This window comes from Macaca fascicularis, chromosome 20 (genome assembly GCF_037993035.2).
Source record: "Macaca fascicularis isolate 582-1 chromosome 20, T2T-MFA8v1.1".
NCBI classification, from domain to species: domain Eukaryota; kingdom Metazoa; phylum Chordata; class Mammalia; order Primates; family Cercopithecidae; genus Macaca; species Macaca fascicularis.
This window is the reverse complement of record NC_088394.1, coordinates 46,145,912-46,161,697: the sequence shown is the minus strand read 5'-3', so window position 1 is coordinate 46,161,697 and position 15,786 is coordinate 46,145,912. Positions and strand designations below refer to the sequence as shown.

The 15,786-nt window shown below is 41.7% G+C and overlaps 1 protein-coding gene across 4 annotated transcripts in view; it reads right to left on the bottom strand.

Annotated features, from left to right (window-relative positions):
* The window catches only part of TENT4B (terminal nucleotidyltransferase 4B), an 82,622-nt gene that overhangs the window by 16,295 nt on the left and 50,541 nt on the right, over positions 1 to 15,786 (bottom strand). For all 4 annotated transcript variants that reach the window (XM_045381392.2, XM_045381393.2, XM_015443041.3 and 1 more), the window contains 3 exons: positions 5,627 to 5,750; positions 2,840 to 2,886; positions 580 to 700 (listed from right to left, as the gene is read on the bottom strand). In XM_045381392.2, coding sequence (XP_045237327.1) covers positions 580 to 700; positions 2,840 to 2,886; positions 5,627 to 5,750 — 292 coding nt within the window. The remainder of the gene's footprint in view (positions 1 to 579; positions 701 to 2,839; positions 2,887 to 5,626; positions 5,751 to 15,786) is intronic.

Sequence of the window (15,786 nt, the reverse complement as noted above, 5' to 3'; positions counted from 1 at the left end):
GAGCTTGCAGTGAGCTGAGATCGCGCCATGCACTCCAGCCTGAGTGACAGAGCAAGACTCTGTCTCAAAAAAAAAATAATAATGCAAATGAATAAAACAAACATCTCTACAGTGAGTACTGTGTGTGATAAAATTGGGTATTCTGCTGTTGTTAAAAGAAATGCAGGCCAGGTGCAGAGGCTCACACCTGTAATCCCAGCACTTTGGGAGGCAGAGGTGGGTGGATCACTTGAACCCAGGAGTTGGAGATCAGTCTGGGCAACACGGTGAAACCCCGTCTCTACAAAATTTACAAAAAAATTAGCCAGGCATGGCAGGCTGTGTCTGTAGTCCAGCTCCTCGAGATGCTGAAGTAGAAGGATCACTTGAGCCGAGGAGGTACAGGTTGCAGTGACCCAAGATTGTGTGGTCACAATCCAGCGTGGACAACCAGAAAACTTTTTATGTGCAAGCATGGTGACATTAACAAAATGAAAGAATCACTCACTTGCAATGTAACTGTGCTCACCAAACTTTAATTTTAATTCAAGTTGCATAGGTAAATAACCAAGGTTTAATATGAAATGCTGCAGAACTTACAGTTGCTTTGTCTAAAACTTTCACCGAATCCTCATCTGCGACTTTGTGTTTCCGAAGAGCTTCTTCCAGAGTCCAGAGGGGTAGGTTCTCCCACTTCCCAAACACCACTAGGTCGATGTCACTGAACACAGAATACATATACAAGAGGGTCTGAAGAAGCTGGAAACTTGTTTTAACTGACACTCATGCTTACAGACTTCATTGGTACAATTAAAACCTATTTTTCACCCTGGCCAACAAAGACTAAATGTGTTAGTGATAATGGTTTTGTGGAGAGGGGAAATAGTAGTTGTTGATTTTAACAAACTCCTCCTCCCAGTCATTTCACAGAATTCAGGTCTCAGGAAATAGGGTAATTTTGAAAGAAGTAAAACCTCAAAAAAAAAAAAGAAAAAAAAAAAAAGGCACTTAACGTCCTTTCCTTAATAAAGGCTTCCGGTACTAGACATAATGATTTTCCTATCTGGATGAGATTAATTGCAACTCAGAAATATTATGAAGTACTTTAAACTGGATGCAGAACAAGTATCCAGCATGCTACCATTTGTGTTAATACACACACATGTCCTTTTATATGCACAGGTATCTCTTAAAGGATATGTGAGAAACTGGTAAAAGTGGCTGTTCTGGCTGGGCGTGGTGGCTCACACCTGTAATCCCAGCGCTTTGGGAGGCCGAGGTGGGCAGATCACGAGGTCAGGAAATTGAGACCATCCTGGCTAACACGGTGAAACCCTATCTCTACTAAAAAATACAAAAAAATTAGCCGGGCACAATGGCAGGCGCCTGTAGTCCCAGCTACTCAGGAGGCTGAGGCAGGAGAACGCCGTGAACCCGGGAGGCAGAGCTTGCAGTGAGCCGAGATCGCGCCACTGCACTCCAGCCTGGGCGACAGAGCCAGACTCCATCCAAAAACAAAACAAAACAAAACAAAAAAACAAGTGGCTGTTCCACGGAGAACCAGGGGGCAGAGGTGGGACTGAGACTTTTCCCTGTATTGATTTTTGTGCCTTTTCCAAATGTGAACTATGTGAATGTACTACCTATTCATAAAATTTAATTAAATTTTTTAAGAAAGAGTGATTTTTCATGTTTTACTGAGGCTGAGAACCTAAGTAAGAAATATGAACTCGAAGTTGAGTATTTTATGACTTTTGCAGGCCAAGGACATCTATGGGAAGAATGGAAATTGCCAGGGTCCACCCACTTCAGCACACTTTAAGTTGGGCTAAAGTGTACCAAATCAAGCTCAAATGGAAAAACATGACGCTGACTTTATTCTGGAGAGATTAAGTAATAATAGTAATAACCATGACGGAATGTTCAAACAATTTCAATTCTTAGAGAGCAAGTATTCACCCTTCAGAGAAACATCATTTCCAAAAGAAAGCCTCCAAAGCTGTGCATCAAGAGAGGTCTCATTTGAGAAGACTGAAACTGAACAAGAGTCCTGAAAGGCCAAGATCTTTCTCAGAGAAGAGATCTGTACCTGAATTTCTGGATCAGGATGCTGGAGCCATAACTAGTAGAATGAGTTCTTAATTTGAAAGTGAGAGTGAGAGAGTGAGTGAGTGAGTGAGTGAGACAGTGGGAACTCACATTCTAGAGGATATACAATCAGACATTTTATCATGAGACTACATTAACATCTGTGTCAGTGGGTTAAGTTATGGGACTGAGCAATACTCTGCCAGGTAGTCAATTTCTAAAATTAGTAACTAACTGATTCCACTGCAACATGATCCCTTTTCCATCTCTCTGTACCATCTACGTCTTGGAGATGTGAAGTGATATTCTACTTCAAGGTAAATCAAATTAAATGCTGGTAAATCCTTTACTTTTTTATTTTTTATTTTTATTTATTTATTTTTTTGAGACAGAGTCTCGCTCTGTTGCCCAGCCTGGAGTACAATCTCAGCTCACTGCAACCTCCACCTCCCGAGTTTAAGCAATTCTCCTGCCTCAACCTCCGGAGTAGCTGGGATTATAGGCGCGTGCCGCTACACCCAGCTAATTCTTGTATTTTCAGTAGAGATGGAGTTTCACCATGTTGGCCAGGCTGGTCTTGAACTCCTGACTTCAAGTGATCCGCCCTCCTCGGCCTCCTGAATTGCTAGGATTACAGGCGTGAGCCACCATGCCCAGTCCCATTTTTGTTTTATAAATTTGTTTTGTTTCTACTCCTTACAAATTTGACAGCCAAAACGAATACACTCTAGGAAAAGGTACAGTCCTTTAAAAGATTCATGAGTGTACTAACCTAGTAGGTAAATATAGTCCAGTTTTAAAACTTCCAAATATCTGGACCTGAAACAGAAAAAGAAGTTATTATATTGAGGTATCAGATAAAGTCACCAAGATATGGAGAAATGTCAGTTTTTGCTACCCTCTACTGGTACTTTTCAGTATGACAAGAGTATTTTTTTTTCTAACCCCATTCTTCATGAAGTGGGCATTCTGTTTCACAAGCAGACATTCTGAATATAATTTCAACTTACCTGGTTCAAATATGAAACACAGAGACCAAAATACAGTTGTCCCTTGGTATCGGCAGGAGACTGGTTCCAGTCCCACTATGCCAAAATCTGAAGATGTTCGAGTCACTGCTATAAAATGGTGGAGTATTTGCATATAACTATGCGAGTCCTCCCATATACTTTACATCATCTTTAGATTACTTATAATACCTAGTACAATGTAAATGCTATCTAAATAGTCATTATACTATATTTTAAAAATAATTTGTATTGTTTTTATTGGTGCATTGTTATTTTAATAGTTTTTTTCTGAATATTTTCAATCCACTGTTGGTTTAATATGGAGGTATGGTACTTAAGGATACAGAAAGCCAACCACAGGAAACTTCCAGAAGTAGTTCAGATCAATAATGTTCCCTCATTATCCAGAGACACAATCACAAATCCTTAATTTTTGTTCTCTGAGCAGGAGTCTTCGAATAGATTACTAAATTGGGACCAGACTAACTGTAGGGCAAGTGTGAGCCTTCAGGTCAATTCCACAGAGAACACCAGGCACCATCATTTTATAACATCGTGCTGTGGCATAAAACTGGGATGCATTCCACCTCAACCCATGGAGAACAGGGGAACTCAGGCAGAAATACGTATGCAGGTAATTGTAATAAAAAAGGATAGGCCGGGCACAGTGGCTCACGCCTTTAATCCCAGCACTTTGGGAGGCCGAGGCAGGTGGATCACCTGAGGTCAGAAGTTCACGACCAGCCTGGCCAACATGATGAAACCCCATCTCTACTAAAAACACAAAAATCAGCCAGGTGTGGTGACGGGTACCTGTAATCCCAGCTACTCAGGAGGCTGAGACAGGAGAATTGCTTGAACCTGGGAGGCAGAGGCTGCAGTGAGCTGAGATCATGTCACTGTGTCACTGCACTCCAGCCTGGGCAACAGAGCAAGACTCCATCTCAGGGCGGGGGAAAAGGATAAACAGTGAAACAAGTTCAACCTCTGAGGCGAGATGGACCTGGGAACCTAACCACAAGCTCATGTTCCTCATCTGTAGGTAGACAGATGATGGCTGGCTGGCTGGCTGGAGAGAGAGAGAGAGAGAGAGTCAACCTCCACCTAAGAAAGATAAGGGTTAAATTAGACCAGGGCTTCTCAACATTGGCATTTGGGAGTGGATAATTCTTTGTTGTAAGGGCCTATACTGCTCATCACAGAATGGCTGGCGGCATCCATGGCCTCTACCCACTAGGTACTAGCAGTGCATACCCAGACAGGACAATCAAAAATGTCTCGGACATTGCCAAACGCCCCCCTGGAGAGCAAAATAACCACCAGCTAAGAACCACTGATTTGGATCACATAGGAGAAAGAATGTGACATATGGTCACTGTTCATAAAATATTAGTATCCTCCCCTTTTCCCTTTACCTACAGCGTCATATATATACTGTCATATACATGCAAGTTTTACATACAGTGAAACTTCCTTGTTTTGCCAATTGGACAAAAACACCACCCAGGACAGTGCCTAAAGAAAAGTTACAGAACACAAAGTAATGGATTCTATTATTTTGTTACTTCTTTGCATACACAAAATCATAAAACAGGCCCTCAAAGTGCCCTAAAAAGTGAAGTATTAACTTAGTACCAGTAACAGGCCAAGTGTGGTGGCTCACGCCTATAATCCTAGCACTTTGGGAGGCCAAGGCGGGCAGACTGCTTGAGCCCAGGAGTTCAAGACCAGCCTGGGCAACACAGTGAGACTCAGTCTCTACAAAAAAATACGAAAATCAGCTAGGTGTGGTGACGTGCACCTGCGGTCCCAGCTACTCGGGATGCTGAGGTGGATCACTTGAGCCCAGGAAATCAAGGCTGCAATGAGTCGTGATCGCACTACTGCACTCCAGCCTCAGCAACAGAGTGAGACCCCTATCTCAAAAAAAAAAAAAAAACAAAAGACTTGGTACCAGTAACAAAAACAACAAATAAGCCAAGAAGAAATCCCAAGCAATCATTTTGTTCACTGACTGGGAGCTGTCTAAAAGGCAATTAGCTGGTCTGAGAGAGATGAAAATGGCAATTTCAGGAAAGAAATAAGAAAAGACTTATGCCTGCATTAGCCACAAGTGACAAAATTTCGTACTTGACATTTTCATTCAGCTGTAAACAATTATATAATGTTTACTCTGGCAGGCTGGAACTAAGTAGTAATGAGGTTTTGATATATCATATCCAATAACAGACCACTACAACAATGAGGTTTGATTTGTCTTTCTTCTCTTTACACTAATAATTTCTAACAATAGCTTGCCTTTAGTAGTTGCTATTAGCACTACAAAAAAAAAAAAAAAAGTTGTTAGTCATCCAATCCAATGAAAATAATTAGTAAGCCTCAAATTCTAAAGACTGCAGAAAATTCTTTGCCTTTAAAATTTAATTAGACCACAACTCTACAGTGCACTTCTACTTGCATGTGAGGACTAGCATGAGATACTAGCAGATAGGCCTCTGGCCCGTGGACAAGGACTGTCCCAAGCATAGGCTACCCAGGAAGGGACTCACGTCAGCGCTGGGCCAGAGCTCCTTAATTACACTCTCGATCCTGTTCACCACCTCCATCCGCATCTTCTCTTCCTCAGGTCTTGGAGACATGTATTCATAAAAATCACTGATTTCTTCATGCAGACTGAAGAAAAAAGCAGAAAAGTTAATATGAATAGGGCCAATCTAATGAGAAATCACTATCTTAAATAATCTTATTTAATTAGGTCTTATAATTCAGTTGATGACTACCTTAATTTTAATGTTATAACTCAAGATAAGCTAAAATGGGAATGTACAGAATTTAATCAAAAAAACCAAAATAATTAAATAACATTAAGAAATTTCCTGTGCAAAACACTTGCTGAGGTGCTGGTGATTTAAATAAAATAAAATAAAATTTAAAAAGCATACAGCCTGGCCTCTGCCTTCCCACTTCTGATCTAATAGACACAAGAAGATACTGAATCCAGGCAAATTTCCTGGCAGTAGGGACTGACCCTCTTACCTCTTGGGGATCCATTCCTCACAGTAGCAAACAGTACATCTTTCATAATGTTTGCTCAGTGAATTAAGTGTCAAATGAACAAATCAGGCAGTGAACAACAGCAAAGTCTTGAAAAGAATGGCTGGTAGACAAAGGCTCCATGAAGGAGCTGAAGACTTCCAGAGCCTGCGAGGTACAGGGCAATCAGCCAGCTACAAGGGCTGTGGCAGGCAGAGTGGGAGAAGCATCTGGAGAGGAAAGCAGGCCCCAGTAGAGGGCAGGCTCTGAATGACTGACTGGCTAAGAGGTTCAAGCTTTCCCCCTGTGGCAACAGAGCTATTTAAATGTTTCTGACAGGGACTAGAGAGAGACTGACTTCAAAAATGCAGCATTTTAAGAAGATTAAACTGGCAACCATGCAAACAACAGACCAGCAAAGAGACTAGACTAGATGCAGGGAAAAGTCATGAATCAAGTTGCAGGAGGATTGGATGAAGGCCTAGAAGATGGTGGAAGGAAAGGAATGGGCTCCAGAAACAAAACACACACACATACCCACACCCCGTGGCCAGGCACAGCGCCTGGCTATCATAGTTGGGGGGGGGCTAAGGATGCCTTCAAGGGCTGAAGCCTGAGGGCCTGGGGGAAAACTACTGGTCTGGAAGAAAGGACAAACTCACTGGGCTGAGCAATGACTTGAATGTAGTCAGGATGGGGGCAGAGAGAAAAGCAGCATCCCTTTCTAAGTTGGTGAGGCTATGAAGAGCTATAAATGGCTGGGAAGCGAAAGTGAAGAGGTCAGCTCACCTTCCCTAGAGCACTGACCACCCATGAGGACTGAGCCACGGAGGTAAGCACAGGGACTCTACTAACTGGGATAGACCAGGAGGCTCGGAGCAACAGGTGCAAAGCGCCTCAGGGGAAGGAAGGGGCAGAGGGGTTGGCCTGGGGCACAGCAGTGGGAAGGAAGGGCAGCCACAGCTTAACAGAGCCTTGAAGTAGGAGCATGCCTGCAACTGTGTGGCACCTTCAGGGCCCAGAGCAGGAAGCTGGAAAAAATGACAGACCAAAAATCGCTTTAGGGAAGGAAAAAAAAGTGTTTACATCCTAATCCCCAAAGGCTATAACTTGTGCTACAAGAAACTCTGGAAAGTGAAAATGTGACTGATTAAGCAATCCATAGTTCCTCCTTCTGATTTTTTATTTTTAGCCTAAGAGTCAAAAACCTTGAGTTCTAGACTCAGGTTCTGCCTGAGGGCAGCTGTGTTCCCTCTGACAGGTGACTGGCACTCTCAGGCTTCAGTGTGTCAGGTACAGCACACAGCTGGTAAGCAGGAGCCTTTTCAGGCCTTCAGTTTCAAAACCTGGGCCTTTCGCAGAGGATGATTTACAACAGCGTTCGGCCTGTTTGCTATGCAATATGTCACAAAAAGTGGATCTTAAAACTCCAGAGAGGTCTGTAGGTGAATCCAAAAGATATCCCAGTGGGGCCATTTTCCTTGCTATGCCTCTGGGTACCTTCAGGACCTTCAACTTCTGTTTTGAAGTTGTGTTTTGTTTTGATTTGAGTTTCCCAGGTTTGATTATGTTCTCTAAGGTCTATCTATCCTCTTCTGCTTCTTGAAGACAGCAGCTGAATGGGAATAGCTGTTAGGAAGCTTACAGTTTGCTGTGCTCTTCTGCACAAGTCAGCTGGCAAAGATGAGGGCCATGAATAAACGACAGAACAAATGGACTGCTTCTTATCTTACTGCGTAGTCTGCAGTGACTGATCAGAGTTTATTCGTAGTTCTAAAACAGATCCATAGAAAAACTGCATTTTAACTAATGGGGGGAAGAAAACTCCTAAATGTGACTGCATCTATTCTGAAGGCCCCCTTACAAATTTTCTAATTCAAATAAAGGCAAAAAGTATTTAGCACAACTGTCAGTCAATATGAAGTCATAAGAAACTGATTAAGAATTCATTCTCTGGCCAGGCGAATGGCTCATGCCTGTAATCCCAGCACTTTGGGAGGCTGAGGCAGGCAGACTGCCTGAGGCCAGGAGTTGGAGACCATCTGGCCAACATGGCGAAACCCCTTCTCTACTAAAAATATAAAAATTAGCTGGGCGTGGTGGCGTATGCCTGTAATTCCAGTTCCTTAGGAGGCTGAGGCACAAAAATCACTTGAACTTGGGAGGTAGAGGTTGCAGTGAGCTGACACCGTGCCACTGCACTCCAGCCTGGGTGGTGGAGTGAGATTTTGTCTCCAAAAAAAAAAAAAAAAAAAAGAATTCATTCTTTAAACATTACCAAGTGCCTATGTTCAAGGCACTAGGAGAAAACTGGCTCATCGAACATGATCCTTGCCCTGGGTCACTTCCATCTAACAATGAAAAGGAACACTTATTTAATGTAGTTTTGTAGAACATAGTGCAATGCATATGTTCTGCACTATTCTGCCATAGGCAGCTTCCAGATGAATGATTCAGAGCTTTCCAATGATCATAGCTGCCCAGGATGGACTGGGTTGCCTTGTAGGTTAGTAAGGTCCCTGTCATTATCAGCATAAAGAAACCAGATGACCATGAGGCAAATAAAGGTCCAATAAAACGGTTTTCTGAACTTGGTAAAAAGTTGGAAAAGATTCTAAAATTCACTTTCAGTGATGCAATCTAGTGTTCTAACTAGCACATTAATTTGGGGGAAAATTATTATAGATTTGTAAGACAAGCTCTGAAGACTACCCTCAACAATCAATAGCCCATGGCACCACCTTCCTATTTCAGAAAAAAATGGTTCCACAGGTTATTGTATTTTGATTGATGCATATGTGTAACTATCAGTGCATATGTGCACAATCAAAATACAATACAATTTGATTGACACATATTTGCAATCAATTTGTATTTTGATTGATGCATATTTGCAAAATGGAAGGGGGAAAGAGGAATACGGAAAAAGAGGAGGGCTATTAAAGCCAAGCCACACTTGCAAAGTCAGAAGAGGAAATCCAATCTCAGGTCTGCCAGGCTCAGTTTCTCATCCACACCAGGCACAAGCATCACTATCTCACCTATATGTAACTAGCTACATGTGAAATACTCAGAGAACAACCAGATAAAATATCTTGGAACACTGAGGAAATAAACTTCAAGTACAGATTTTAAAATAATTCTAACAGGCTCTATCCTTGGGACTGAGTAATTTTACTGGCACAGTGCCTTGCATATTCAGGCACTTAAAATACCCTGACGGGCTGGAAGTTTGTTTGTAGAGTGTGCACTGTAAGTCTGGCTCTCATTTGAGTGGCAGAGTGGACGCCTGAGGAATTTTGTAGGCTTGCTTTCACATGGTAATATAATTTTATGCCTCTGAAAGCATTCAAGTACACAGAGAAAACTTCAGTTTGTCCCATGTTTGGATCAAAATTTAATATGATTTATGAGTAGGTACTGCTTGATGACACATGCCCAGTGTTATAGTTTCTCATATAAAATTATAAAATACATCATACTGAAGTAAGAATGATGAAAAAAGAAGTATAGAATACAACTCTTCTGTGATCTGAACTCATATGTACCCAAAATATAGTGCCCTCTCTAGGATACCAGTGTTTTTATGTTAAAAGGAAAAGTGACTCAGGCATAGTGGCTCATGCCTGTAACCCTAGCATTTTGGGAGGCTGAGGCAGGTGGATCGCTTGAGTCCAGGAGTTCGAGACCAGCCTCGATGACATGGTGAAACCCCATCTCTACAAAAATACAAAAAATTAGCCAGGCGTGATGGTGTATGCCTGTAATCCCAGCTACTCAAGAGGCTAAGGTGGGAGAATCGCTTGAGCCCGGGAGACAAAGGTTGCAGTGGGCTGAGACTGTGCCTCTGTTCTCCAGCCTGGGCAACAGAGCAAGACTCCGTCTCGAAAAAACAAAAAAAAAAGTTAAAAAAGGAAAAGTGAACAAGATCCCTGTTCACAAAGGAAAAGTCACATAAGAGCAATATGATGACATGAGCACCACTATATAACAGGAAAAGATGCCAAAAACAAGAGAGTAAGAGAAACAAAATTAATTTGCTGGGGTAAAATTTATATTAAAATCTCAAATTTAATAACAACATTTAATATGACAAGGAGGTGTCCAAAAAACATATTCCATATTTAAAAAATAAAACTCACAGGTAATTTAGGTTAAAAAAAAAAACAAAAAACAAAAAACCACTTCTGTTCTGAGGAAAGATCTGCTACAGAAAGGGAATCCAGCCTATAAAAATTATGTGAATTTTATAATGCTTGTCACAGGGTGGGAGGTTCAAGTTCTTTGGCTGGGAAAGGAAGAACCGTTTCACATCCTTCAGTTGGACCACCACCCTGGGCACGTTGTGAGTTGCTTAGTAGCTTCTGCACTCTCAAAACCAAAGGAAAGGTGGAAAACTCCCTTGTGCCTTCCAGGTCAACAGCCGCAGATGACCCACGGCCAGCCCCTCTGCTCAGCACCGTCCCCTGCGGCTCATCCATGCTTCTGTTCAGGGGTGACACTGCTTCCCAAGAGATACCTGCCCAGACATAGCATGTCTAAGCCCACCTCCACATCAAGGTCCTGTTTTCCCAGTTCCATAACTGAAGTCAGATCCCTTTAATTACCAACTTCAAAAAAAAAAAAAAAGAAAGTAACACACACACACACAAAAAATAATAATTACCAACTTCATCCTTACATGAAGGAACTAACAAAGTTCTATTCGATAACTGAAAATAACAGGACATCCCCCCACCAAAAAAAAAAAAAAATACATATATATATATATCTTTAGGTTCATGATATCCAATTTTGAAACAATATATTGAAAAGGCGTTCATATGCATGTGGGGAAGCATAAATTACTACAACCTCTCCCGAGGTCATTCTACTAACAAATGATAATGTTTATATAAATAATTTTTAAAATTTCCCTTCTCACCATCCTCCAGAAATATTTTCATGAGCGAACAAGGACATCTGTATAAGGATGTTTACCACAGGATTATTTAGGATACTAAAAAATTTAGAAATTGTATCAATGTCCATCAACAGGATCTAATTAAATAATCATAGAAGCACCCATTGACTGACTTTCTCTGACTTTCTCTTTATAGCCAATAACCTCTTTAAAAGAATGAAGTAAAGCTATATAAGCTGATAAAGATGTCAAATATGTTAAGTTGGAAAGAAAAAGCACAAAAAAATGTGTTCAGCAGAATCCCCTTTGTGTGCATTAGACATGTGCAGGGGCAGGAGTTGTGGCTCATGCCTGTAATCCCAGCACTTTGGGAGGCTGAGGCGGGTGGATTACTTGACGTCAGGAGCTTCAGACCAGCCTGGCCAACATGGTGAAACCCCATCTCTACAAAAAATACAAAAATTAGCTGGGTGTGGTGGTGGTTGCCTGTAATCCCAGCTACTCGGGAGGCTGAGGCATGAGAATCACTTGAACCCGGGAGGCGGAGGTCACAGCATGCTGAAATCACGCCACTGCACTCCAGCCTGGATGACAGAGCAAGACTCCGTCTCAAAAAAAAAAAAAAAAAAAAGACATGTAAACACATACACACAGAGGCAGATACACAACATGCTCCTATCTGCATTGCAAGGAGAACTGTCAACAGATATTACCTTAGGGACAGGGACTTTTGCCCAGTGGAGGGTACAGGCAGGAGAGTTAGGAAGACTTTAACTTTTTTTTTTTTTTGTATCTTTCTGTACTACTATAATTTTTTTAAAAAATCAGCATGTATTTGTCCGCTTTTCAATAGTGATTATTGTCTGCTTGATCAGATTACAGACCAGGAGATTTGTTGTCACCTTTATATTTTCCCATGTGAAAAATATGGTTGTGAGTATGCATGTTCCACCCGCTAACGGGCCCTCTGCCCACCCCACACAGAACAGGGTCTATATACGATACTGTTAACAGTGATTACATCTGAAGAGGGACTGGGGGGGTCATTTTAAGAAAAATGCATACATGTTAATTACCACTGTATATTTTTAAAACAAGAACTTCATCATTAAAAAATTCATTAAAGAAAACACAAAGCAGAAACAATCTAATAATCTAGCTTTGCAGACACACTTCGAAAGAGGGTGACGTGAGTCGGCTGTGGAAGGAGCTCAGTGGTCAGCCTGTGGGCAATACTGATACCTGGGGACACAGAAGACCCCCAAATCCAGGAATGCAGTGACAGCACACACCAGTATATTTCGCGAAGTTTCTGCATGCCCAGCGCAGTGTGTGTGGTGAGTTTCTGCTAGTGTCTGGCCCATCCTTTCTGGGATTATTTATATACTCAAACATGTTGCAAGGCAGATTTCTGGAAGAATATACAAAAACTGCTAGCAGGACTTTCCTCTGGGGTGGAGTAGAGGTCTGAATTTGCATGATTTTGTACTGTTTGATTTTTTTCAAACCCGCCTAGACACCAAGAGAAGCGAGTGTCTTCTCTTGGGCCCTGGGGTGATGGCAGTGCAATCTGAGTGACATCTTCAGGAGACTGCAGATGGATCTTTACCAAGAAACTCATGCACACATCTAGCCTCCTGTACTTGCAGCTACCAGCTAGACATCCCTACAAAGATGTCACCTCACACTAAACAAGTTCAAAACACAACTGCCTGCCATTCTCTTAAATCGATTCCTACTCCTGTGTTTTCTTCCCTGAGTGGAAACTTCAGTCTTCCTTGGTTCATTTTCCTTCATCTACGGAGTCAAGAGGTTTCCAAATCCTTGTACCCGAAACCAAAAAACAAAACACTTCCAAATCAGATCCTGCCCCTCCACCTTCCCTGACCGTGCTTTGAGTTTAATTCTTTTTCTCTCTCAGTAGAACACTGTGGCAGCCTCCAAACTGGTCTCCCTGCCATGAGCCTGTCCCTTTTCTAGGCCATCGCTGCATGATTACCGAGGTCCCCTTCCTTAGCCTATCTGTGTCATTTCCATCCTCCTTATGGTAACACTGCCTACCTTTCCAGCCTCACTTACAAGAGCTTCCGAGCCCTCTTCTATGACAGCCCCACAGAACTGGACCGAGGCATGCCTTGCCTTTTCAAGAATCACCCTCTCACTCAGCTTTGGAGATCTCAAATATTAGCTCCTCTGTAAAATTCCCAGAGGCAGAATCACTTCAGAGCCTCCTGAGGGCTCCTAGAGCATGGCCAACCAGGCCTAGCCGTGGCAGAGCAGTGAGGCTTATAGGCCTCCCTATTCAGACTCAACTCTTCCTGCTTTGGGCTCTGTGTGCCCAGATGCAAGACTCAACACAGAGAAGCACCTCCTTAGGGAGGAACCTTCTGTTCACAGGGGAACATCTACCCACCCTGATGTCCACATAGTCTCAAAAGGGACGTGATGTTCCTTAAAATGAGCTCCAAACCAGGATCCAAGAAAATGGATGCTCACACAATGTGGCTGAGAACTGACAAAACCAGAAGGAGGACAATTTGACCTAAGAACTATAGATGTCCACTGTCCTTAAAGAAGACAATTACACCTTTCAGAATGTAGCCAAAGGAAGTCTGCATGTGCACAGAGATAGGGCGATAAGAAAATATTCACAATGAACATGTAATTTTCTTTAAAAAGCCAAAGTTTACAAGTGGAATGCCTAAAAGCTTTACATTTTAAAGTCTGTACAATGTGCCTACCTTCTACAGTACTGATAACAATACAAGGTCACTTGAAAAAGGCCGTGCCTAAATAGGAAGCTCTCCAGTTCCAAAGCAGAAAGACAAAAAGCCTTCTCTCTCCTCTATTTGTAGACAAGAAACTTATTCACTCCCCTAAATAATTTGTACCATCTCCCAAGATTTAAAAAAACAAGAGAGACAGAAAATACAGATGTTGACATACAGATTTAAATACAGAAATACGGATTCAAAAGGAAAAAGAAAGAGCCCATATATCTTACTTTTATGAATGCTGCAGGCATTTACAACAGTGAATCATGGCTAAGGAATGCCATATTTGCTATGGTAACCCTTCCTTGGTTAGGACACGAGAGTAAAAGTACAGGGAATGGATACTCGTCTGTGTGTCCTAAATTACAGTTTTCATTTTTTTCTTCTTTTAAGAGGTACTCGTGCCTGCTTTCCTAGAAATTAGAGCATTCCTTTTAAATGCCACTGCCAGTTGCACTCAATTTCTGGACTACACTTTTTTAGGCCAATGTTTCAGAAGGATGGTTTTTCAGTTGATTTCCTCTTGGTCCCTTCCCACTTAGCTGCTATGAAAAGAGATAATGAAAACCACCCGATTCTCCCCAGGCCTCTTTCTTTTGCCACCCAGCCTTACTACTACTTTCAATTGATTATAAAGAGAGAACAAGAAAAGAAATCATTACTCAAGAGTTGCTTTATCAAATTTGGGTCAAAAATTATTTCCCCTTCCAATAAAATTTCTGAACTACCCAAACTACTCTTGAGTAGATCCAACCAAATTTGGGTAAAGTTAGGAAGCTTAAAGAAGAATGGTTGATGGTATTCTCTAAGATCAAATATCTTGCAACTAAAGCTTGATTAATAAATGTATTCCTCAAATGGGAAACCCTCAAATATCTGAGTGAAGAAAAAAAACAAAGCACAAATAAACAAAGCTTAATCTTTCCCTAGCTACAAGGTCCAAATGCCAATAAGAAGTTTGTTATATTCTTAAATATTAATAATGAAATATGGATGTGTTTAACCCGTGTAATCCCAATACCAAAACTTCATTTATATATTTATTTGTTGTTTACCTTTAGTGGAAGGGCTGGTGTTTAAGAATAGATACTAACCATTTGTAACATCTTTCCCTATGTTACAGTACAGGTAAAAGAAGCACAGAACTACCAAAGGGGCACCTTACATTCAAGGACCCCTACATATGAAAATTCCAGTATCCAAAATATACTAGCAGTGATTATTTGCTCAATAAATAATTTATATTAAATAGGACAAACTCCCAATGTGTATTTAAAATGTTTTAACTATTAGTAGTGATTATTTGGATAATGAAACTAGAAACAAGACTAATTTGGAGAAAAGATATAGCAACTTTCTTTTTCTGCACTGTTGAAATCTTTTGACCAAGTGCTGGTATTTTTTTTTTTTTTTAAGAGATGATGTCTCACTATGTTGTCCAGGCTGGTCTCAAACTCCTGAGCTCAAGCAATCTGAGCACCTCAGCCTCCCAAAGTGCTGGGGTTACAGGCGTGCACCACTGTATCCAGCCTTTTTTTTCTTTTTTTTTTAAATAGAGTCTCCCTCTGTCACCCAGGCTGGAATACAGTGGCTCACTCCAACCTCTGCCTCCAGGGTTCAAGTGATTCTCATGCCTCAGTCTCCCAGGCAGCTGGAATTACAGGTGTGCACTACCACATCTGGCTAATTTTAGTATTTTTGGTAGAGATGGGGTTTCGCCATGTTCGCTAGGCTGGTCTTGAATTCCTGACCGCAAGAGATCTACCTGCCTTGGCCTCCCAAAGTGCTGGGATTACAGGTGTGAGCCACCTTGGCCAGCCACTGCTGCGGTTTTTTTCTTTTTTTTTTTTTTTGAGACAAAGTCTTGCTCTATCGCCAAGGCTGGAGTGCAGTGGCGCAATCTTGGAGCACTGCAACCTCTGCCTCCCAAGTTCAATCAATTCTCCTGCCTCAGCCTCCTGAGTAGCTGGGATTACTGACATGTGCCACCACGCCCAGC